The 25,010-nt window shown below is 38.9% G+C and overlaps 2 protein-coding genes across 4 annotated transcripts in view; one reads left to right on the top strand and one right to left on the bottom strand.

Annotated features, from left to right (window-relative positions):
• Window positions 1-9,306, bottom strand: part of furinb (furin (paired basic amino acid cleaving enzyme) b) — a 74,886-nt gene extending 65,580 nt beyond the window's left edge. Inside the window, exons 1-2 of one of the 2 annotated variants that reach the window (XM_058408350.1) lie at window positions 8,820-9,306; window positions 8,519-8,569 (exon numbers count right to left, since the gene is read on the bottom strand). The gene's annotated coding sequence lies outside the window, so the exon portion shown is untranslated. The remainder of the gene's footprint in view (window positions 1-8,518; window positions 8,570-8,819) is intronic. The other variant, XM_058408351.1, reaches the window with a different exon arrangement.
• Window positions 9,307-11,021: 1,715 nt separating this feature from the next.
• On the top strand, window positions 11,022-24,402 carry accs (1-aminocyclopropane-1-carboxylate synthase homolog (Arabidopsis)(non-functional)). 2 transcript variants are annotated; one of them, XM_058408455.1, is made up of 16 exons: window positions 11,022-11,882; window positions 15,857-16,761; window positions 17,114-17,173; window positions 17,466-17,536; window positions 17,732-17,801; window positions 17,957-18,023; window positions 19,628-19,725; window positions 19,809-19,886; window positions 19,985-20,085; window positions 20,435-20,518; window positions 20,603-20,648; window positions 20,917-21,058; window positions 21,262-21,404; window positions 22,988-23,141; window positions 23,269-23,731; window positions 23,878-24,402. In XM_058408455.1, the coding sequence occupies exons 1-15, from the start codon at window positions 11,261-11,263 to the stop codon at window positions 23,703-23,705; spliced, it is 3,078 nt and encodes a 1,025-aa protein (XP_058264438.1). In that variant the 5' UTR covers window positions 11,022-11,260; the 3' UTR covers window positions 23,706-23,731; window positions 23,878-24,402. The 2 variants fall into 2 exon arrangements, with proteins under 2 accessions (XP_058264438.1, XP_058264439.1); XM_058408456.1 differs by having other exon boundaries at window positions 11,023-11,882; window positions 23,281-23,731.
• Window positions 24,403-25,010: the final 608 nt, after the last annotated feature.

Below are 25,010 nucleotides of genomic sequence, written 5' to 3'. Positions count from 1 at the left end.
ACCAGATCCATATTGTGAATCCCTTAATGGTGACATGATTTAACTTTCTATGTGTATATCCTGACAGTGATTTACAGTTCAGTTCTGAATGCTCTCTGCTAACACAGTTGGGACCAAGAGGTCATAATTTTTATGTCAGTGTGTGATTGCAGAGTACAGAAAGAAAGGACTGATTGACCGTGGTGCAGTTTTGTTTTGCGGGGAGGGTGAGAACAGTAATTGGCACTGCTTAATAACTTCTTGTTGTACACCACTACACATAGCCTTTATGACCTACACTCACTTAGCCAGCGTAACATAGTAATGACCTACACTTATTTCACCAGGGCTTGTGGAGCATGGTGACTGGACAATACAAAGTGTGTGTGTTTGGGGTGACTTGTAAGGAAATTGGTGCATTCATGGATGCAGAAAAATCACAATCAATATTCTTTTGCTACAATGATAATGCTCTTGCTGTGTGTGTCTCACTTTAAAGCTGTGGAATAGAAAGAGGTAGTCTGTGCTGTCATTCTTAGAATGGCCTATCTAGTCATCTTAACCCATTCAAGCTGCTCTGGGAGCAAATGAATCACAGAAAATGGTGGCCCATTTCTAAAAGCTGAAACTCTTCCCCGATTTTGTATTCCAATATTCCATGGGCATTATTATTGCATAGTGAGCTGAGATTATTCCATCTATTACAGGTGCTACTGATTTTATTTGCACCCGGTCAGTGGCCCTTATTCATCAGTGTAGCATAAAAATGAACAGATTTAAGCACATGGAAAAAAAGAATTAATTTGCATCTGATTCATGAAGCTGTCAAATCAAAACAAGTGGTGAATTAATGCAATTGATAAATCAGCTTCAGCTGTTTAGACACAAGCTCCTGCCCACTAGTTCCATATTTATGTCATACAAATGCAACAAATCTCAATTTACCCCAACCCCAATCTAATTTACATGAAATACTTTGCAACAGTGAGCCAATAAAAGAACTGAACTGACTAAGAAATGATTGCATGTGAGGGTACTCCAAACAAAATGATGGAAACCACAAAAATGGCAGAAAATTGAAATCTAAAAACTATAAATCCACGGAAAATTTAGAGTCCTAGAGGTCTGCTCTGTTTTCTGGCTGTTTTGTGAACCCTGAAGTCAGATTTAATTTAAACTTTATTTATAAATATAGGTGAGCCAAATTTCCATCCTGAACCACAGCTGGTTCAGCTCAAAGGTGCTGGAAAGCTAGCAGTGCTTATAAAAAATCTATTCTAACTGTGGAGGTGCTACAAGAGATATTGTGACTGAATAGAAAAGAAAATTATAGAAGTAAGCGAATGAAAACAACCATTGGAGAGTAGATTACGAGAACGAATGAAATAATATCTGGCATGTTTTAGCATTGCCATGAAATAAAGGAATAAGCTCAAAAAATGTGTGATGATACCTCAGTGCTTTTGTTTAGCTCATGTGTATGCTCTATTATCTAAGGTTACGAGTCCTCAAGTCCTCAGCCTAATGCAGTTCCACGATGATGCTTGTACACAAATGTGCCCATTACTCAATTGAGCTAATTAGGATCTATGTTTGTGTGCTGATTCACATTTAATTACAAGCAAACTCTATTCATGCTGCATTCGCTATACTTCAATACAAGGCTCCTGTGTTCTCATTTATAATTAATTCCTTTGTATTAATTGATACAGTCATTGATGTGGATTTTAAGTGTCTGCAAATCAAGCATTTTGCATGTTGTTAAAACATTTATGCTTAATTTCACATGCACTCCAATAAGATGTGAGCTACATGATGCTCTTACAGATACTCCAGAGATGAATAAGGAAACTGTACATTGAATTTGCATATGCTGAATCTATGATCAGATTTGAATGTACACAGCTTAATGAATAAGTCCTATGGCCTATGGTTTTCTCCCCAGGAAACCTTCAGCCTTAATTACTGACCGATTTTCTATTAGCACCACAGTGGTGTGATATGTTCAGGCTAATCCAGGCTCTAGAATTTGATTTCTCTCTGATTTTGAAGGCAGATACTGCATCTTGGAGAAAAAAAAAAAGCTTTCAACCACAACTGTGGGTAAAAACATGATCCCTTGTCATTGTTCAGAGAATACTGCTCTGTCTCAAAACTTCTATTTATTTGGGATGGCATCAGGTGCATTTTTATTGTTTACAGAAGTTAAGAGGAAGAAGCTGTCACCTATACATTACAGAACAGGGTTTGAACACTGATCCGCAGATCAACAACCTTATCTACATAAAATTACAGCGAATTAAACTATGCTATTACAGATTTGATTAAACCCATGGAAGAAATATCACAGTTTCTGGGTGCATGCCTCTAAGCCAGCCAGTGAATGCAGAGCACAACAGATTGCAGTTAGCTTGTGGGTGGACTGCATGCCACACTGATCCTCTTGCAACATAAAGACGCAAATACGAGTCAATGTAGGGTTCAGATGTACTCTGTGTGTTTAAAGGTTTTCGTGTGAGACTTCCAGTTATTTTAGTTGGCTAGCTTTGTATTCATCACAGCATCAATAGACTCCGCCATATAACATCTCTAACAATAGCAATTATGAATTTGCGAAAAAAAAAACTGTGACTGCATTCACAGTTATGGGCTGCTATAAAAAGTGGCAAAAACAAAGTTTTCTTGGGGGAGGTGTTTTACACCAGAGCTAAATGTAGAACCGAGACATCGCAGGATCTCCAGAAGGACGAGGAATCTGTGAACATTTTAGCTTAATCGATTACGTAATCGTTCAAAGCTGCGATTACAAAAAAATCTACTTACATTATTTTGCATGCTTAAGGGATGTTTATTGCATGTTACATTGTTAGAGGCAAATAAAGACTTTTAATAGGCCTAATAATCTGTAGGCGTGTCCTTATCAACGCCCCGATAATCCACTTGCGCCTGTCTATATTGTCATGTTAATTTCGCGAACATGTGCGCTGATAGTCATCAGATAGAAACATCTGATAGTTTGCAAAGTGTTGCTGAGAATAATCAAGAATTAGAACCGAAAAGAAATGCTTTGGTGTTTAATTATTTTGGATTCACTAGTGATGTTGTTGAGCGGCATGTTATAGTGTGCTTCTGCACCATAAAGCAACACCATGAATTAATTAAATCATTTAAAACTCAGCCACAGAGTGCAATACGGCCATGAAAAAAAAGCAAAAAGCCATGTGAGAACTGCAACACACACTCCCATCACGATGTCATTGTTTTGTGCTTCTCCGTATCCGGCAGGTTCCCCAAGACAAATGGAGATAACTGAAGCGATTACGCATTTCATTGCAAAAGACATGGTGCCGATTAATACAGTTTACAGCGCATGGTTTAAAATATAAACAAAGAGATGCCATCCCCTCCCGCAATTACTTAGCCATATATATTTTTCCTTTTTATTTTTATTATTTAAAGAAACCAAAGCAATGCAAAGCAATGTATAGTTGACAGTTGAGTTTTAAGTAATAGAAGTTTTTCAGGAAGAATGTTTTCAGCTTTTTTTTCATTTTTATATAAAATATGGCATGCAGTTGCTTCAAACAATGGTATAAAGTAATTAATAAACACAATTACAATTTCAAGGGAATAATCGACAATTATGATTTTTGTCATAATCGTGCAGCCCTAATTTTAGCAGTATTGCCATTAAAACACTGATGGCAAGTATTTAAAATAACAGTCCAGGCACAGACCAGTGGATTTGCAAGGTGAAGGAAACAGAAAATGTTTTATACATATTTGCTCATTTCTTTCTTTTTTTTTTGTTTACAGAATAATTAGACCTAGTTGGAGCATGCTCAGATTACTATGTTTTTGTTCCCCCTAAAATATAATACTTTCTGCCAGAATGAAATAATAAATATTATGGAAAAGTCTATTAAATGCTAGTTTTCCATGTACTGTAATTTCTGAAAACTCGACAGTTTCTTTAATGCGGGCTGATTAAATCAGTTAAAGCTGCCGTAAAGCTTTATTAAATTTTCAAGTTTGTTACAGTAGTATGACTGAAAATAAATAGGCTCATGCTCTAATATGTGAATATTAAGGACAAAAAACAGGGTAATAGGACAAATGGTCAGTAACTGTATAGACTTGAAATTAAATTACATTTCATGTAAATCTGTCATTGTGAATAATCAATATTCTATATGACAAAATAGTCTACATGTGCTGTATAGAACAAGACCCATAATGTATTTACGTTAAAAACAACAAAGAACAAGAAAAAGTGAAGCAATGCATGCAGACAAAAACTGCTTACAATTTTGAAACTAGAGAATGACAAAAGTCTATTTAGTACAGTAGTATGCATGTACTTGTGATTGCTTGGTATTATAGAGAATAACTTTATTGTGCACATCAGTGTGACTGTCACGGTGAATAAGCACCAGATGGAAGAACAAGAGCTTGTCTCTGAGCTAACACCAGCTGGTTAATGCTTACTGTGAGTGTCTGATCAAACAGCAGGGCCTGTGCATCACTGACGCTGTACTGTAACTGTGTCCATTCTGCACAATCATACACCATCCACAACCTACCAAAAAAAAACTAGCCTCCAAACTCCTCCGGCCCAGACTGAAAGTCGAATGCTAATTTGTCCACTAATTCTATCTAAAATATAGTGTAGAGATCCAAAAATAATCTGTTTAATCTGACTCCATCTTGAGCCATATCACTGACTTTGTAATACAAAAATATTGAAACTCACAAACGCCTCCACTTATTCACCAGTCAACTGTCATGAATTCTCTTGCAACTTCTCATCTTGGTAACAAGACTCCACAACAGTCAGCTATAATATATGTATATGCCTTCCAATGAATGACATGATGGAATTTCTTACCTTTTCACTGCAAAATAAAATACCCGTTTCACTCTTACTTCCATTGGCTTTGTTTACATACTCTCTTATGCTCTTACTCTTTTTCACTCCTTGATTGAGCCTTTTTATTTGCAGCTGGTTTTGACCCCAACATCCTGACAAAGCACTGATTATAAATGACTATTACAGGATTGCTAGTGAGACTCACAGAAGGTCCGAGACATGATATAAAAATGTTTTTTTCCCCTCTTCTGCCTCAGTAATCATAGTTTTTGACCACAAACTGTCAATTTCTTTTCTGGGGGAAAAACATCAATTTGGGCTTTTGATAAATTGTGCAATAGATGCCCACATACACACACACAAATATATATACAAATAACATACACACATATATCACACACACACAAATATATATATATATATATATATATATATATATATATATATATATATATATATATGCACACACACATCTGTTTCTTTCAATGAACAAGCATTAGCCATGTATTAGAATTGTGTAATATGTATGTGATTTTTATTACACCTATAAGGGCTGACTCATCTGTTGATGGTCAGAAAATGACAACATAAAATATAGGTCTACTCGCATTTGATGCATTGTGAGGGTGATTTCTTAATTTTATTAAGCTTGCCAGCTGTCATCTCAGCGAAAACACATTTTTCCCAATAATAAGAAGTAGCATTATATTAAAAAAAATTATATGATTTTTTTGTGTGTGTGTTGTTCTTTTGCGGTTCCACCTGATATTACATGCTTTGATTAGGGTGAGAAGGGTGGGTCACTGAAGCAAAATCCCAATGCAACACAATATAATAATCAAAATGATGACACAGTAAATTCAGTCTCTTGAATCTCTTAAGCACCCCCATTATAATGGCAGATTTTTTTTGAAACCTAGATAAATTGTCAGAACTTTTCCCACCCTCATTGTGAAATTATGCCTTAATAAAAATTAAGTGAAAAACATTGAGACATCTAAGGTAAAATTTTTTTATAATTTTATATTTGCCGATGTGGCTGTATTTGGAATGAACCAATCACATCCAATCCCATCTTCAAGATTAATTAGCATATAGCTGTCATCAATTCAATAATTCTGATTATCCCCAAATAAACATCAGCTGCTTCCATGTGATTTTCTTCATCTTCCTGCCGTTGTTTGACTGGTGAGACTTTGGACCACAAACAAATTACAAAACATATTTGGTATCTTACTTTTTGAAAAGTAATGATCAGGAGAGGAATATGAAAGAATTTTCAAAGCATTAGATGTAGCATGGAACATAAAAGCCATCATCATCAAGTAGAGAAAATGGAGCACCACAATGACATCATCAAGAACAGGACGTCCATCCAAAATGTATAAACGGACAAGACAAAAACCCACCAGGGAGGCTGCCAAGAATACATTAAAAGAGCTGCAGGAATATGTGATTACTAAGTTTAAAGGCATGGTCACAAATGCAGACATTACTACACATTAATCAAGATTAGTATCCCTAATGCTAATTAGTGGACATTTGCTTTCAAATAATGTTTGCAACATTAGCACTGCTGAATGGACCCTTCATCTGTTATAATCTTGTTTTACTTTACATTAAATCCATGATATTTTGGGTTGATCCCTTATTATTCCTTCCTTATTCGTGCTCAGGGATAGATTTCAGGTCTACCATGACCCTGAACAGGATTAAAGCATCTACTGAAGCTGAATGATAGAATGGACAGATAGTGAAGGATGCAGTGCCTAGAGTTGTGCAGGAGTTTTAATACCACAGCAAACAAAAACATAAGAAAAACATTAAAAATCTGTTTTTCATGTCCTTGACAGCTGGCACTAAAATATTCTCATACACTATATTGCCAAAAGTTTTGGGACACCCCTCGAAATCATTGAATTCAGGGGTGGGTCTTGGCCCCTTAGTTCCAGTGAAAGGAACTCTTAATGCTTCAGCATACCAAGAAATTTTGGACAAAGCAAGGTCCATAAAAACATGGATGAGTGAGTTTGGTGTGGAGGAACTTGACTAGCCTGCACAGAGTCCTGACCTGAACACCTTTGGGATGAATTAGAGCGGAGACTGAGAGCCAGGCCTTCTCGTCCAACATCAGTGCCTGACCTCACAAATGCGCTTCTAGAGGAATGGTCAAAAATTCCCATAAACACACTCCTAAACCTTGCGGAAAGCCTTCCCAGAAGAGTTGAAGCAGTTACAGCTGCAAAGGGCGGGTCAACTCCATAATAAATTCATGTGCATCTAAAGGCAGACGTCCCAAGATTTTTGGCAATGTAGTGTATATTGGGTGGGGTTGTTTATATCCAAAGTCATACTTTCACATGCATGTCTGTGTAGTCCTACTGTGTCCAGAAAAAAGAAAGTACTGTACTGGCACAATTTTGTTCCCAATTGTAATAAGAATATAAATTAAGCATATTCCAAATATACTCATACTGTCATATACAACACCATGTGACTCTCTGTATGACTTTAAAATAAGTAAACATTCTAATTATCAATATCTCACTATCTGGTCCAACACATAAGAGCATGCATTCCCTTTAAAGCCTGGCTCCTCTTAATAGATCATCATTTGGTCATTTTTCTTCTCGGATCATTTTCATATACAAGAGGTCTCGATCTATAAATCCACTTTGTGCAATGTCTATTATTAGAAATGCTTGAATTGTTTCCCTCAAAGGAATAACGACCGTCATTAAGGACCAATTTGTACCTTAATTATGTTCCTCTAAAGTATAAACAACACATCTCAGAGTACCACTTTAGCGGATTGCAATTGTACAATAAAATCCTAGTTTTGCACCTTTTTCTTCCAAGAAGGTAAATGCATTTAAGTCTCCGAACATTTTTTGCCACTTCACATTATGTTAAAGCAGTAAATGGACCACAGCTGACTAACAACAATCCCAACCAGGGTTGTTTTAATAAAACCCTCTGCTTGTCAGGGCTTGTTGTTGCTTCAAAACCTGTCATTATACCTTTACCACAGCTCGCTTATTACTGATGCGGTCCTACTAAGGGTGATTATCTTTTGTCCATAAGTGCTTTCTGAATGCAATTTAGGAAGGAGCTGGGCTTTAAACTAGTCTTATCCCTTTAACTCAGTGTTCTGCAAAACAAAAACATCAACCAGCCGGTGAAATTAAAAGGAAGGACTGTATACAGCCAACACAAACACACTCATCACATTTAGTTCACAGACGCACCAATGATATCTTTATACATGAATTACAATATCAGGATTTTTTTAAAGAAATTTTAAGAAAGGTATGTGCTTCCACAAATATGTGTGTGTGTGTGTGTGTGTGTGTGTGTATGTGTGTGTTGGTGGGGGTCAAATGTGCCCAATAAAGCAGGGAGGAGAACACAGGAGACTGAAAGACAGGGAAAAATAGATTTCCTAATGGAAAGTCAGGTGTTACCAAAAAAAAAACAGTGTAGTTTAAGAAATAGAGGGGCTAGATTTAAGAGTATTAATATTATTAATTAGCTGAATGTTTTTTTACAGGGAAAGTATGACAGATGTGTGTGTTAGGTTGACAGTAAACACACACACACACAGGGCGTGTATTAAGAGTTAGGAAGAAGCTAGGAGCTATGAAGAAGAAAGCTGTGCTACAAACTCACCCGCTGCGTCTTCAAAACGAGTAAAAAAGCTCATGTCCGCGTCCAATTTCCCTTGTTTAAAGAAGAAGAAGAAGAAGAAGAAGAAGAAATGAAGTCACTGAGAAAGTGAGTGAGTTGTGCTAACAGCCAGTGTAGCGTCTATACCGAGCTTCAGCCCCTCTGGTTATAAGAACAATAGCGCTATCAGAACACCAGTATAACAAAGTATCCCACGGCGTCTGAAGAAGCTCACGCGCACTAACTTATTTTTAAATACCAACGGTCACACATTCTCTGGCACGCGCGGCATGACATTACTCACTGGCGTGTGTCCACGCGCCTCAACAAAACACTGCTCCTCCTACAGAGGCGGCCGGCATCATCAAGCTGTCAGTCCGTTATTCACGGCGGAAAATTCCGCTTTCAGAGTCATATTTCTCCTGGCTTGTGGCCGCGCTGGTCCGCCGGAGGATTCTCATTGCGACACGTCAAACCGGAATGCGCTCGTGCATCTGAAACGGAACCTGGAAACCTCCGCGCGTGTGCGTTACGTGCCGTCCACGCGAGCCCGAACTCGGCATCGTGTTCCGAAAGCTCCACCAACCCGGAGAGCAAACTTTCACTACTGCTGCTGCTTTATTCCCTCTTAGTCCTCTGGAGCCGCTCCTTTCTCTAGACTCACGCCATGCCGTGCCGCTATTTCAAATTCATTTGCAAAACTGTGTCAGGACTGTTCACGTTACAGACGACACTGTGTATATTAACAGTGCAGGCTCAGCATCCAATCCACACTCCATTCTTTGTCACTAGACCTGGCCTACAAATCTCAGGAAATACGTCATGGCGCGAGTGTGTGTTGCAATCTGCTAGCTCTTAGCGCCATCTAACGGCGGATCACAGAAGACGACCAGATGTTTAACAACACCAGTCACAATTGGGGCTACTCACAACAGCCACATGTTTGTGCTTCCCTAAAAAAAAAAGAGTTGTTAATGTGTTTTTCTGCAGAGAAAGATAATGCGAGAATTATACTCTTTTACTTTTTTATGTGGAGTTGTATGTGGTCACAGGAAAAGAGTCAAACTGTGAAGGGTGCTTGTACTGCGCTATATAAGAAGGGAAGAATCAATATACTCCACCATATTTACTACATGTAATTGTTAAAGAGTATGATGCTAATGTTTAGATGAGGCCATATGGCTCTATTCTTCCAGGAGATGTGAGAATGTGAAGTGATTATTCACTTCACAATCTAATCACAATGGCTCTGTTTGTGTGGACTTTCTGTGTGTGTTCTCCTCCCCTCTCTGTTTCTTCAGGGCTCTCTCGTTTCCTCCCACCTCCTACGAACATGCACAAAGCTCAAATTATCCCTAATTGTGAATGTGTGCGTGTACATGGTGCCCTGTGATGGACTGGTGTCCAATCCGGTGATAGTAGCCTGATTCACAGCACTTAATAAAAGAACAGAGACATTTTATTACTATGGAGACTGAAAAGTTAGATTTTCCCCCGTCCAAGACACATAAACAGTAAAAATTGACATCTAGTTAAATTATGATTGATAGTGAATTTAAGGCTTGGGAGATCATAATTTCTATTATTCATTCTTCGTGTATTCATGGCCACTGACCATCAGATGTGCAGTTGCTGAAACATGAACCCCTTTTGTATCAGCAGGATCAGAAGACATGGGCCTATCAGTAGTGGATGTTTCCATGCTGCAGTAAATGAAGCTGATGATAAACAAAAGCTCTAGTGTCCATCCTTGATTAAAGTGTCTGTACACTGCACACTGGCTGCACTGAAATCATTTTGTCGTTCAAGGCCTCCAGCTTTCTAAGTTGACATTAATTTTACATGTCACATTATTACCAAGGGAGTAGAAATAAATGCACACACAGCACACACACTGTCACGTTAGTAGGCTACTTAAGTGGCATATACAATAGGAACGGGCTGGAGGTTAAGCAAGGCCCCCAACCTACCCTGCCACAGGGTTGCTGCATCATGGCTGACCCTGTGCTCAGACCCCAGCCCCCAAGGATGGGATATGCGAAGAATTGAATGAATGTCACTGTGCAGTAATGTATATGTGGCAAACAAAGACAACTTAACCATGACACGTTTTTATCTAGCATACGCAAATCATTTTCATCTATCGTGGTTGTACAGGTATTATAAGAACATGCGGTGTTACATTTACAATTCACAGCCTGCTTTAATTAAATTAATTAGCTGGACGGCCTCACTTCACACAAGCCTCAGACAAATAAGCACTAGAGGGTGCTATTGGGTCAAGCTCTAAACTAGGGCTAAATCCTAAATTGCTTTTCACTGGACACTGGTGCACTACATAGGGTGTGTGACCATTATTGTAACACCCTATGCAGTGCACTACATGGGGAATCGCAATACATTAGGGATTCTGCCTATGTTTCTGGCACTGGGTCTGCTGGTAGAAAAACTGTTCTGTTTTAGCACGGGCCAAAGTTATCCCGGAATAAGGGCAGCACGCATGTGCCGTAAACCCGGATGTAAAATTTTCTACAGCACTAGCTGATAAACAAATGGGTTAGCCTGCATTCGCCTTACATCTGAATGCCTGGACCTTAAAAATAATAGAAAAAAATCCCATATAGGAACATGTGGCAGTCAGGCAAGGGGTCGCTGCTTTAATAATATTGTTCAATTAAACAGCTACAGAAGGCACGGGTTAGAGGGAGAAGATTGTATGATTTTTATTAGGCTGTGGGCTTTGGGATGGATTTTCCAACTAAAAAGTATGAACGCGGGAGCAACTGGTCCGAGCCGGAGGTGGTGGAGCTTTTACAGCTCTGGTCGGATCAAGCGGTCCAACTGGAGCTGGAGAGCTGCCTCCGCAACCAGCACGTTTTTAACCGCATAGCCGTTGCGCTGCATGACCGAGGCATCTATCGCACCGCGGACCAGTGCCGAGAGAAAATCAAGAAGCTGAAGCTCGATTACCGGCGCATGAAGGAGAACCAACAGACGCCGCGCGGTGCAAGAGCGCGCAGGTTTTACGACGTGATAGATCGCGTGCTGAGCAGCCGCACCGCCGCCTCTTCCTCCTCCTCCTCATCATACTCGGCTCTGTGGGGGAATGCTGGAGTGCACCACCAGGCGGGCCCGGGCTCCTCCAGCTCCGCCTTCACATTCAGCTGTCCGCCCAAAGCGGGCGAGCTCATGGAGATAAAACTAGAGGAGCTGAACGCGGACGGTGAGGAGGAGCTGCTGAGTGCTGAGGATCCGCTGTGCTCGGAGGAAGAAGCGGAGGCGGACTGTAAATCAGCCGGAGCCGACACTGAGGATCCCGGGGAGCGGGGAGGGGAGTGTGCTGCTCACGCGGGGTGGTCTCCTTCAGGTACCCTGAATCACTACAAGTGGGCATATGGTACAAATCCCTGGACCCCAAAGCCACCTCTAAGTCTACGTATTCGTTTTCTTTTACCCCCTCCCCTTCTTTTTCATTGGGTTTGGGTTTTTCCACTACTTTTATAATTACTATTGTTATAAGTGTTATAATTATTGTGTATTAATATATAACTTTTTTTATCTTTTTAGTATATGAAGTTGCTCATTAACAAATCTAAAGCTTATTAACTGTAGACATAAACAGTTTCCAAATAAATCTCACTGCAATTTTAATAACAAATAGGAAAAGCACTGTTAATGTGATTTAAAAAATAATTCGGATTCTTTTAATGCAGCGCAGGGTTTTCATTGTAAGTGAAAAGGTCAGGAAGAAACCATAAGGCTTTCATAAATAATCCTGTTGCCATAACTGTGCATAATATTTTAATAGTGGGATTTTTATTTTCCTAGATGTAATCATAATTGTTTCTATTTTATTTATATTTATTTACAAAAGGAATCCCAGACTGTAAAAAGTGTGAACCCCTACTATCCCTTCAAATTAAACAATGTTTTGTGTCTTTAAATGCAAAACACTCACAAATTCCTAGTGTATTAATACACCCACAGGCAGACTAATGGCTAATTAGCCTTTAGTTCTTCACATTGCTGTATTACATAATATAAATTTAAGGGTGTAATGTCAGGGCAAATATTGGCAACACTGGAACCAAGAACCTACTACTACTACTGCTAACTACTACTTCTAGGATGATTCTGCACCAGATAAATGTAGTCTTTCAGGGCCAGAAATAAATTGTTGGCTCCCTGTTTTCTTGCCGAAGTTGTCAGACAGATAAGACAGCTACATACTTCGGTTTTCTGAAGGCACTAAAACTCCTTTCTGGATCAAAGGGCTTTCCCTGTTAAATACAGGGAAAGCTGATCAAAGTTTCAAGTATCTGAGTGTAACCTATGTACATGTAAAGGTTTACCTTTGAAGAGCATGTGAAATAAAATCTATAACACATTTTTCATAACGTGACATGCTTTAAAGTGAACTATGCTCATGTCTTTTCCCTTGATGATACCTGGGAATAGTTGGTGGGAGAAGGTAAAACCTACCGTGATTGTTTAACATTATTGTTCTTCCGCTAGTGTGTGCATGGTGACCTGCTAAAACAATCAGATGTTTAGATATGGTCAAAAGCTTTGATAATAGACTACGGATCTTTTATTGACTGATATGGAGTAATCATACACATTAGGGACATTGAACCAGGGTTCAGTTTTGCCTTCTCTCAAGCCTCTAGCATGGGTCTGTAGTATTCATAATGTTGGAACTATATGGGAAATATAAATGTCTTACTACTTATACTTACATTTACATTTCTGGCATTTGGCAGACTCCCTTATCCAGAGCGACATACAAAAGTAGTTTGAAGTCTCTATCAATGAATATGTTAACAGTGGTTCAATAGGTCACAGACTTAGGAATTAGCAAAAGAAAACTGTGTTGGGATGATTTAAAAAATCAATGAATTGAATGGATGCAGCTACCGGTAGCCAGTGGAGGGAACGCAGCAGTGGGGTGGTGTGGGAGAACTTAGGCAGGTTGAAAACAAGTAACGCCGCTGCATTTTGGATCATTTACAGAGAACAAATTACATTTAGAGGTAGACCTGCCAGTAGAGAGTTGCTGTAGTCCAGTCTCGAAATGACAAGAGACTGAACAAGCCTGTGCCAATAAAAATGGCTGAATCCTTCTGATGTTGTACAGAAGAAAACGACATGAGTGTGTCACATTAGTAGTATGGTAGGAAAAGGACAGTTGATTGTGCATGGTTACCCCAAGGTTGTGAGCAGTGGCTAAAGAGGGAATCAAAGAGTTGTGCAAGGACATTGCAAGATCCTGGCTTGTGGATGAATCACCTGAGATGTTCAGTTTTGCTGTGATTGAGTTTCAGCTGATGAGCTGTTGGGGGGGGGGGGTCGGGGGGTGTCAACAGCATAGCAGTGATAAGAGAACACATGTGAGGATATAAGTTTGCCAAGAGACTGAGTGAGAGAGAGTAGAGGGAGAAAATAAGCGGACCATGAGTCAGTGGGGAGTTGGTGGAGAGCTGATGTTGATCCATTCCATGTTACCTGATATGAGTGACCATCCACGTAGGAAGCAAACTATTCCCATGCTGTTCCATGAATTCCAATACTCCTGAGGGTGGACAAGAGAGTCTTGTGGTTTACTGTGTCAAATGCTGCCGAAAGGTCGAGCCAGATGAGGACAGATGACAGCTTGGGCGAGCTACTCACATGTAGTTTCTCAGTGACAGCCAAAAGGGCAGTCTCTGTGGAATGTGCCGCTTTGAAGCCAGACTGGTTGGGATCCTGGAGGTTGTTTTGCAAGAGATAGACATACAGTTGATTATAAACGGTGCATTCCATAATTTTAGAAAGAAAGGAGAGAAGTGATACCGGTCTGTAGTTGTTGATGTCCGAGGGATCCAGAGCAATTTTCTTCAGGATGGGAATAACCCTTGAAGGTAGTTGGTACATGACCAGATGCTATGCCATTGGTGCTTTTGGTGAAGAGGAGCAAGAAGTCTTGCAAGATGGTCTGGATAGTGGAAGGGATTGGATCCAGTGGGCAGGTGGCAGGATTGCAAAACTGGATGATTTGCAGAATCTCGTCTGCTGCCACGGTTGAGAGATGCGACACTGAAGGAGTAGGGGAGTCCTGGCTGCTATATAATATAAAACTGGTTATTTATCTCTGGATATCCCTTGACAACTGAGTGGATTTGCTTTATTAGCAGTGTGTCCTCAGGTCCTGCAGGGTCAGCATCTTGCTGAAAGTGTTCTGTGTGCCCTGCCAACAATGTCAAGTGTCTTATAGTACTCTACTCTTTACAGGTTTTTAACTCTACAGAGCTTTGTAGTGTTCTGTGAGTGTAGGCACTTAGGTTCCTTTTCTGAAGTGCCAATGTTTGGTTAGTGGCACTTCTATTAACTTGGAATTCTAAAGGCATTTTTCAAACAGTCTTCTAAAGGCTCAATCATTTAATTTGTCTCTATAAATGGACTGGATTCAACTTATAGAGGCATTCATGCCAGAGACATTTTTTATTTTTCTTTGGAAGCTAGTACTAAGGCATTGTACCTCTCTGAACAATAAATCTTAAAGTTAAAGACCCAGAGGCATTTACTGTCCTGAACCGTTGGTGTAAAACAGAAACAATGATTACTTTCTTCCATTTTCTCCAAACTATAAACAATGCTTGTTTGTCAAAATCTTGAGGTACTATCTGATGTAAAAGGTGATGCTGGGGTTTGAACCCCCCAACCATCTGATCAGTAGCCCAGACTTAACCATGGTAGCAGTAGACAAGTAATAGTTTTGTCTCACACAGGAATTTGGACTTCAGTGTTTCCATTTCTGCCCAGTGCAAAAACAGTGCAGGCTAATATTTAACCACTGGGATCTGGAATCATTGCACTAGTCTGTCATGTGCAACTTTTCGACTTTTCTCTCTGTATCAAAAACTGATGTTTTTTTCAGTTCACAGGCAGTTCAGTATGAGCTTTAGAATTCTAAGAGAGTTTATGTTACTGAGTTTACTAACCCATGTTATATGTTACTGAGTTTATGTCTCTATGTCTTATAATTTGCAAACTAATTCTACAGAAGACAAGGTAACATTTCTGTAATCAGGTAGACTAATGGAATGCAAGCTTATGTTTTTAGCTGTTTTCCAGAGTTAAAGATTAAATACAGATCAGGCTTGTCTGTTCTTCTTTGTTTTATTTAATATATATTTAAATTATTTGTAGTGTTGATGCACTGTGTAACATTGAAGCCTCACGGTTTTCTTCCAAAATATTCACTGGTAGATATGGCTATTAGGTTTCTTATCTGTTATTTTGATGCACAGCTTGTGTAATGGTCCACGATTAAAAATCTTTTTTTTTTGTTTTCTTAAATAGGTTTTAGTGACCATAATGTGGCTGGCTCATCCGGTGCAGCTGTTTCTCCAGTAGCAGTTCCTGTGCCCAGTGTAGATAGATGCATCCAGGCTGACCTGCAACATCCTAAATATTCCAGTAGGTTCCGTCAGAGGAAACGTCGTCGGGCAGTACGAGCAGGCAGTGGTGGGAGGTTACTAGAGAAAGCACTGGCAAGTTTCATAAACTGGCAGCGAGTCATGGAGGAAAGATATATATCTTTGGAGGAGATGAGGCTACATCAGGATGCACGGGCTGAGAGACAGAGGCAGCATCAGGAAGAGAGACGGGTTCATCAGGAAAGAGAGCATGAGCTCCGTCTCGTTTCCTTACTCACAGGAGCCTTCAATACAGCCAGAGGGACAGCAGAGCCGAGAAGCAGCAACACCGAAACCTCTGCCCCCAGTGCAACAGTGTCAGAGCAGACATTGCTTTCTGTGCCTCCTCCGCTTCCACCTGACCCTCTCACATTCCCCACTGTACCCAGAATACTGCAGGAAGATCACTCTGTTGATCAGGGAATGAGCAACACAATGATCCTTGACTCCACTGCAGTCGCATCTGTGCCTCCCCAGTCCCCATTTGTACCCAGCATGCTGAGAGATAATCAGAGAGCTGATGAGGGAAACACCAGCACCACAACCTCTGACTGCAGTACAACAGCATTTGATATAGCAACTTTATCTGTGCCTTTCAGTTCTTCAGGTCCAGGTCCTGGCCCTTCCACACTCCCCTTTGTACCCAGTATGCTACGGGGTGATCAGACACCCCAGTACAGCAAGTTTTTGTCCTGCAGGGGTAACAGGATCCGACAGCACCAGGGAATTCTGCAGGAAGGCTACACACAGTACTATGCCAACAAGCATGATGAGAATAGTAACCCTGAGGTTAGTAGCACACAAATTACACCTCCTTCAGATTCATGGTCTTTGCTTGCACATTTGTACAGTTAGAGTCGATTAAAGGATTATTTTCTGAAATCCTCCTTTGGAAATGAAATATATAATCATATCTCTATTATTATTATTATTATGACTTAATGACATGTTGCTATAAAATGTCATACTGTTTATGTTATTTATATTTCAGTAGGTATATTTGAGAAAGTGACATGTTGAAAAGGGTGAAACTTTATGGTTTGATATGTTAAGGTTTTTTAACAGAATTGTCATATAGAACTTTAGAACTGGAAAGACATTTGCAAAAGAAAAAAAATATTGCCTGTTTTCTCTTTTAAAGGGCATTATAAATTTGGGAACAAGCGAGAACAAGTTGTGCTTTGACCTTCTGCAGAAACGGGTAAAACATTTTTACTGCAACTCACCCAGATAATTAAGTTACATCCGTCAAAACTTACATTAGATACTGATGCCAACAAGATGGAGCCTGGTTAGGCCAAGGAAATGTAAGGAAAAATGCAAAAGGCCACTCTCATAAGGATAGAAACGTCACATTACAGCCAGAATAACTTTGTTTTGATACAAGCGGACTCGAATCACTATTAGGTACTGCACTGATGTTTTAGTTTATAGAAATGATTTAAGTCCATTGTGTGCGAATAGTTCTAATCTAGTTCTGCTCTTTTCTTTAGCTGACACAGCCTGACATGCTCTATGTGGATCCTTGTCTGCTGCAGTACTCCGACTGGAGGGGTCATCAATTGTGTGAAAACTATCAGTTTTTTTTTTAAGAACATTTCATGTTGAAATGCATATTAAATTAAACAGCACATTGGTTTTGCTGATGAAGTGAAAAGTATGAACAGTTGAACTTCCTTATCAGCAAAGAGCCATCATTGCGTTCATTTCATTAGACTAACATTTATTAAGTGTACTGAATAAATTCTTATTTCCACAGCCTAAGAGAGGAAGTAGCAAAGTTCCTGTCAGAGCACTGTCACGCACCGAGGCCACTAAGAGCCAACAATGTGAGTCTTTTTAGCACTATCAGCAAATTGTGCTGTTATGGTTACCCTTAGAATTCAGCTTTCCTCAGAAAAAGTGAAGTATAGAATATGATGTTGTGTATATATATATACATATATATATATATGTGTGTGTGTGTTTGTGTGTGTCTCACTAGGTGGTTGTGATAAATGGCTGTAGCTCTCTTTTTTCTGCTATAGCAGCTGTGCTTTGCGATCCTGACGGTAAGAGTCCATATGGGCAGAGTTTATGCTCAGCATAAGTTCTCTGTGTGCATTATATACATACATGGGGGCTTTTACTGACTTGATTCAGTCTTGGGGTGCCTGACATTCGGATGGTTGATTTTTTGTTTGCAATTGAATAGTCTGGGTGACCGATGTATAGAGAGATATATGACAGCCTATGTTGTAGAATACCTATTTCTGATAGGCTGGCAAGTGGGTATTAATTTCTCATAATGTGATATTGTAGACTTGGTAAGTAATTTTGTTTTTTTTTTACACATTCAATTAACCTGATTGGAGCACACAGTATGGGCAAAATGGAAAGCAACAGGTTTTAGTGCTAGAAAATACTACTAAATGTTCCATCATCCTCAACGTGGCAGTGAAAGTCTCCTCTGCCAGCTGTGATTATGACAGAGGTGATCCTTGGGCAAAAATAATAAAAAGTATGCACAGCCTGTTTCACTTTAGTTTGCATTGAATTTCAATTTCAGTAGAAACATTAAATTTAGTATTCATTAGCTGCTCATTAAACTTGACCTCCCTGCAAGCACCAATGACAAAATGATGAATCTGATCTCTAGTTTCGATGATTAAAAAGACTTACATAGACCGAAAATGACATAATATTGTTCGTGATGTTTTTCATTTCTTTCTCTCAGTTATATTTCTCAGCCGTTTCTCTCGTTGTCTTATACGATTGAATGACCTTGATGTGCCAAGTAAACATTTTCATTGTACAATCAGGAATTATTATACAGTCATATAACAGTAGCATGTGGGATGTGAAACTAGTATATTAAATTCAATGATAAAAAAAAGGTGGGTGGTGACTGTGGTATAATCAAGGTAATACTTGCTGAAGTGTCCTGATATACTTTATAATGAATAAAACACAACCAAGTGTGTATTCCCTTTTGCATATTCTGAAGGAGTTTGTCAGTGTTATTTTTTTAACATTAAATAGCTGGGTTTTTTTTTGTTAATTAACAAATGACGTGCCATGCATTTTGTGCATTTATAGTTACATTGAATGTTGTGCAACATCTGCAACAAACAGTTTGTTTATATTAGTACTTAATACCACCAAACTGCTGTTCCCTCACCTGGTTAATGTTTTTCCTCTTGATGTTGTGCAGCTTGTCATGAACCAGAGAATGTACAAATGTCATGAATAACCATATCACACGCCACCATTAGCTATAACTGTTATAAAGTTTTGACACTAAAGTATGCTTCTAAAAATGCTTTTAAAAATTAAAAGTAGATAAAACTAAAATCAATAAGTTCCCTATTTATATCCGAATTATGTGATTTGTTCAAGTATATATTAATATAAATGTTGTAGAAAATAAATTAACACATTTTGACCAGTCAGAATCGAAAGCATAACAGGACTGTGGTGTAGATTCAGATTGTTTGTTCTGTTATCTTTTATCTGGTTTTATGGCACAGTAACAAGCAGGCAATTGAACATCATGGAAAGAGCTTACACATGTATATATTTGTACACACTAAGTATCATTCTCGTTGTTGTATGACATGGAAATGTTTAAGTATTGTTTACCTGTGATGCTTTGTGAATCCTGGGTATCTTGCAGATGCAATCCTCATCCCAACCCCTTTTTACGGTGTGATCACCGAAGATGTTGATTTGTACAGCAGTGTGAAGCTTTACTGTGTTCCTCTCGACAGTGAGGTACTTTCCCAGTGTCCTTTTACTCCTGTCTGTACTTGTTGGTGGAGTTGCTGTGTTTATGTTCCATTTTTTCCAACCTTCAGCCCAGCCAAAATGATGACAGGCCGTTTCACCTCACTGCCGAAAAACTGGAGCATGCTCTCCAGAAAGCAAAGAAAGAGGTGATTCATGGAGCACAAGCTTTCACACACATAAATACACACACTCACATTCATAAGAAATGATCCCACTGTCTGTTTTCTTTTGTTATTTTTTGCAGGGAGTGAAACTAAAAGCAATCATTCTGATGAACCCCCACAATCCTCTGGGGGAGATCTACACCTCTGAAGAGATGATCAGCTTTCTAAACTGTGCCAAGAGGTCATTTTACTAATGGCTCATCCAAAAAGAAAAAAAAAGGAAGCAACAATTGTGTCTTGTTTTTATGACACGTAAATTGAGTAAACACCTAATCTTCGAAATGAAGTACTGAAATTACTCTTTAAACATCCCCTGTGGTGTGCACTGGGACATTATTGCTGTGAGCTCACATTAATTTTTACTGAGTGCAATTAAGCTCTTCATTGCTGAAAGGGGATTTCTGGTGCTTTGAAAACTTTCATTAACACTGTCATTTATCCTTTAATGGATTCATAAACCCGGATGGGTGTCTCCTTTTCAGATTTCTGTTTTTTTTTTTTATTTGTTTGTTCTTTTTGGTGTGCCATAGGCATGAGCTGCATGCTATTGTGGATGAGATCTACATGCTGTCTGTGTTTGAGGGCTCCTTTAACAGTGTCCTAAGTCTAGAGAGGTAATATACAATAACATTTTACTGCAAAATGCCAGGGACACCCACCTACAGAAGTCATGCAATAATGCAAACAACTCTCATCAGGTTACCAGACCCTCAGAGGACTCATGTGATGTGGGGAATTAGCAAGGTGAGAGAAAAATGTCTATTTGGGTTGTTGTTCATGTGATTATAATCTTACACATATGAGTCTATCAGCAATATATTTCCAAATATGTGACATATTCCCAGTCTTCAGTTGTCCAGTTTGACCCTATTAAATCTAGTATAATACACATGCAGTATATGTAAATTGCTAGCTAGGTGAAAACTAATTAAATGAATCTAATTAAAATTATTGGTGTAAGTGTAGCACATTGGTGTCACACTGTGGTCTGACTAAACCTGTGTGTGTGCAGGACTTTGCCATGGCTGGCATGCGTTTGGGTACATTATATTCTGAGAACATTGATTTAATTGAGGCCCTTGTTCAGCTGGGATGTTTTCATGGAGTTGCAGGACCAACACAGCACCAGGTGTCTCAGCTGCTAAAGGATCGAGGTACTATTTAGTGCATCATTTTTGCTAGATTCATCAATTGCTCAGATCATTAAGGTTTTAGGTGCTTAATACTCTGAGGTTTACTGTACAGTTACTATTTATTGAACCTCAGTAACCAGTGTCACCGCCTTTCAATGATCAACTGACATTCTCAGGTATCTGAGGGAACAGAGGTAGCTAAGTTCATGTGTTAATGCTTTCAGATTGGATGAATAAGATGTTTCTCCCTGAGAACAGACGCAGGCTGCAGGAGGCTCACCAATACATGTCTACTCAGCTAACAAGGCTTAACATTCCCTACCTCCACAGGGGTGCTGGCCTCTTTATCTGGGCCGACTTCAGCAAGGTGAGTTACTTATAATAGTGTTATATACTGTTATGCAGACCATTCTGAAAATTGAATTCTTGACCATAACACTGTGCTTAGTCAGGGTCTGCTGCTGAAGTGCTGATGTTTCTGGACTGCGTGTCTATTTGCAGTTACATTTACAGCGTGTGGCAGATGCCCTTTTCCAGAGTGACTTACATTTATCTCTTTTATACAGCTGAGCAGATGAGGGTTATGGGTCTTGCTCAATGGCCCAAGCTTGGCAGTGCTGGATTTTGAGCTCACATTCTCCTGATCACTGCACCACTGCCTCCTGTTTTTAGAGATGAAAATATTTTTATCTAGAGAGTGCACACCAACAACTAGCAGTGCATGTAAAAGTCCCTTTAGTGCTGTTAATTCAATGTTATGATCCATCCACATGGGTGGATGTTCCTTTAGTGCATTACATATGAATGATTTCTTGACATAAAGATAGAGCTGTTTGTGTTGAATTCTTAGGAATCATGGAGATGGAGAGAAGAGGTAGGAAAGATAAAAGGAAGATAAGAAGGAAAGATGGATGGATGGTTGGGTGGATGGATTGTTAGTTAGTTCATTGAGTGGTCGGTTAATTTTTTTTCATGCTTTCCTAACAATAATAATTATAATAAGTCTTGCTGCCTTGGAGGTTGTGCTGTATAGACTGTGATTCTGTCAGAGGCTCATACAAGTCAGCTAGCCTCAAACCAATGGGACTACTTTCCCAATTTATTTTAAGTCTGTGTATCCATTGATCCTTTTATATTCTCATTTCTTCTGTGTAATCTCAGTCTTAGCTGAAAGCTGATCCTCCAATCCTCCCCATTTCTGTAAGGCTTAGCAAAGCTAATCCTAATAATTCAAAGCTGCTACTGTAATACTAGATGAGGTGTGAAAGCTGTGCTTTTGTGTAAGCCGTGTTTATAGATATATATATATATATATTAAGTGCCTGAATTAAAAAAAATAATTGTAAATTTAATTCAGTCAATATTGGTATCAGAAAAGAAAAAGTGGCATTGTGCAGTTTATTTTTTTATACTGCTGTAAAAGGAGTGCTTTACATTCTTTAAATACAAAGTAAGCTGAATGTTTAAATAAAATATTATCGAACCATTGAATAGTATCATAGTAACTACTGTCATTGAATGATCTAATATCAAAGTTTAATATTTTGATTCTTTTGATGGTAAGACAGATAGTACATGGTGAAAATCATAAATTTGATTTGTTTTCTAGTGTTTTTAACAAGAGAAAAACAGATGTAGAACATCATCGAGTTATTATAGATTTCTATTAGGGGCCAGTGGCAAATTAAAAAGTAAAAGAAGAAACCATGCAAGGAACCAGACTCAAAAGGGAACCTACCTTCTTTTGGCTGAGACTGGATAGTGTGATTATGAATCATTTCTCTTCTACAACTGTATATTGTACAATCAAACAATGCAGTGTCTGTTAAAAGGATGAGCATTATAGTCTATATGATTAATCACAGCTCTACAGTGGAGGCTTTGTGTTGTTGACCTGTGTTTCATTTTGATGTGTGTGCATGTACATGTATTTGTATTTGTCTTTAACAGTATCTTAAGGAGCCCACATATGCAGAGGAGCTGCGTGTATGGAGGTGCTTTCTGAAACACCGGTTGTTGCTGAGCTGTGGTCAGGCTTTTAGCTGTTCTTCACCAGGATGGTTCAGAATCGTCTTCTCTGACCAGCGCCACCGCATCCAACTCGGTCTGTTTGTGTACTGTGCCATGTCACGCCATATGTCTCCGTCTGTGTGTGTTATTTTTATACGTCTTTAGCCTTAATTAGCTGATTTACATTAACTGATGTTTGATGTGTTTATATGATGAGGCAGCTCTTTTCACAGGCCTAGAAAGAATCAAAGAGACTATAGAGGAACTTCAGTGCTCCAGCCACATGACTGATTGTGAGAACACAAAAGCTGTAAAACAAGATGACGACAGAGAAACACAGAAGAATAGCCAGACAGAGGACGAAAACAACAAAGACGCTTCCAAAAATACAACAATCAATGCCTTCAATACAACAAAAGTGCATTTAGAAAGCAATGGTGCTCTGGCTGAAAGCTTGTTATTGGCTGATGAGGAGGTTCAGGTTAACAGCTACCAAACAGTTGCAGACTCGGAGAGTTTGGACTCGCTAATAGGAGCACTGCGACAGCAAATCCACTCCTCTGATTGGCTAGAGAAGAACAGACCGAAACTGGCCGAGGGAGAAGACCCAACACAAGCTGAGGTGTTTAAAGATCTCTTGGATAGAGCCAGAATGTAACAAAGACTGCAAATCCAAATCCAGAGGCAAGCATGTTTTTTTTGTTTTTTTTACTTATTTTATTCGAGTTTACATATGAAGTTTCTGTATATGTTTGGAAGCCGTTTCCATTATAAAGTTCTTCTGTTCTTTTCATGCATATGCAACTGAAATGCCTTGTTTTAAAGCACAGGTCTCATAGCGGCCTTTGGATCTTCCAAATGTCAGAGAGATGACTTGAAAAGACAATTTGCATTCAAGAAAAACTCCACCATGTGACTCATACGCTGCTGATCTTTTTGAGCAGAGCCTACATACGAGGAGATGAGAAAGCTGGACAGACTAAAGGACTTGCTGTATCGTTCTCTTTAGGTAGAGATTAAATAAGAGCTAAATCCTGCTGCAATCACTTTTAGCAGGTATTATCCTGAACAACATTGTGGGGTAATATAAAATAAACCACCATGTCGATAAAAGAAGTTTTAGCAAAAATTTGATTACAAAATAAATCTTGGACATTGATGAATAAATATACTGTATATAAAGATTATACTATACAGCTGTTCAGGGTGAATTTTTCCTCTTTCATATTCTGCTCTTTTTCTCTTGAAAGTTCTTTAGCTCTTTATTTGTAGTATATTTTTGCTAATATCATGATGATCAATATAAATTCTTCACTAAATATCATGTTGAAATAAAGAAAAGCTACTCTTTAAAATGTTGTCTGTCTTACTTTTTTGTTGTTTTTATTGTGAGTCGATGGTGAGGTCATGTTTAGTGCATTCAGTTAGTGCTTTCAGTTGGGTGGGAAGGAAAATGGAGGAGGGTGTTTTGGTCTGAAGCATGTTTGGTTGCATAGAGAACAGTGGGCTGTTCTTTCCTCTGTAGGCTGCACCATGACATCAGAGCAGCCCCTCTTCCGCCGCTGTGGTTTAAAAAAAATCAAAAATCAAATTAAGGGAGAGAGATGTATGTATGTATGTTTGCTGAATTTAGAACATTGTATGTGTCTATAAATGTATGCATTATCTGTATATTTTACAAAGTGGATATGTTAGTCAAAAATGAAATAAACCTATATGGCAGTGTTAGACCCACACATTTTGCATTATACATTTCGTGACTTCACTTTCCAAAAGCCTCGTCAGCATTTCGAAAGACTCCAGAAACACATTTCAAATGTCATAAAAATTTCTTCCTCCATACATATGAACGTTTCTTAAGTTTTTTAACCATTGTCCAAAGAGGGGTCAACTAACATTTTTCCAAAATATGTCAATTAAATGTTTAAGTTGTATTAGGCATAGGTCTAGTTTGTAAGCTGGG

The sequence above is a fragment of the Hemibagrus wyckioides genome, linkage group LG14 (genome assembly GCF_019097595.1).
Source record: "Hemibagrus wyckioides isolate EC202008001 linkage group LG14, SWU_Hwy_1.0, whole genome shotgun sequence".
Classification (NCBI taxonomy): domain Eukaryota; kingdom Metazoa; phylum Chordata; class Actinopteri; order Siluriformes; family Bagridae; genus Hemibagrus; species Hemibagrus wyckioides.
The sequence above is the reverse complement of the archived record's forward strand: the minus strand, read 5'-3'. Positions and strand labels throughout refer to the sequence as shown.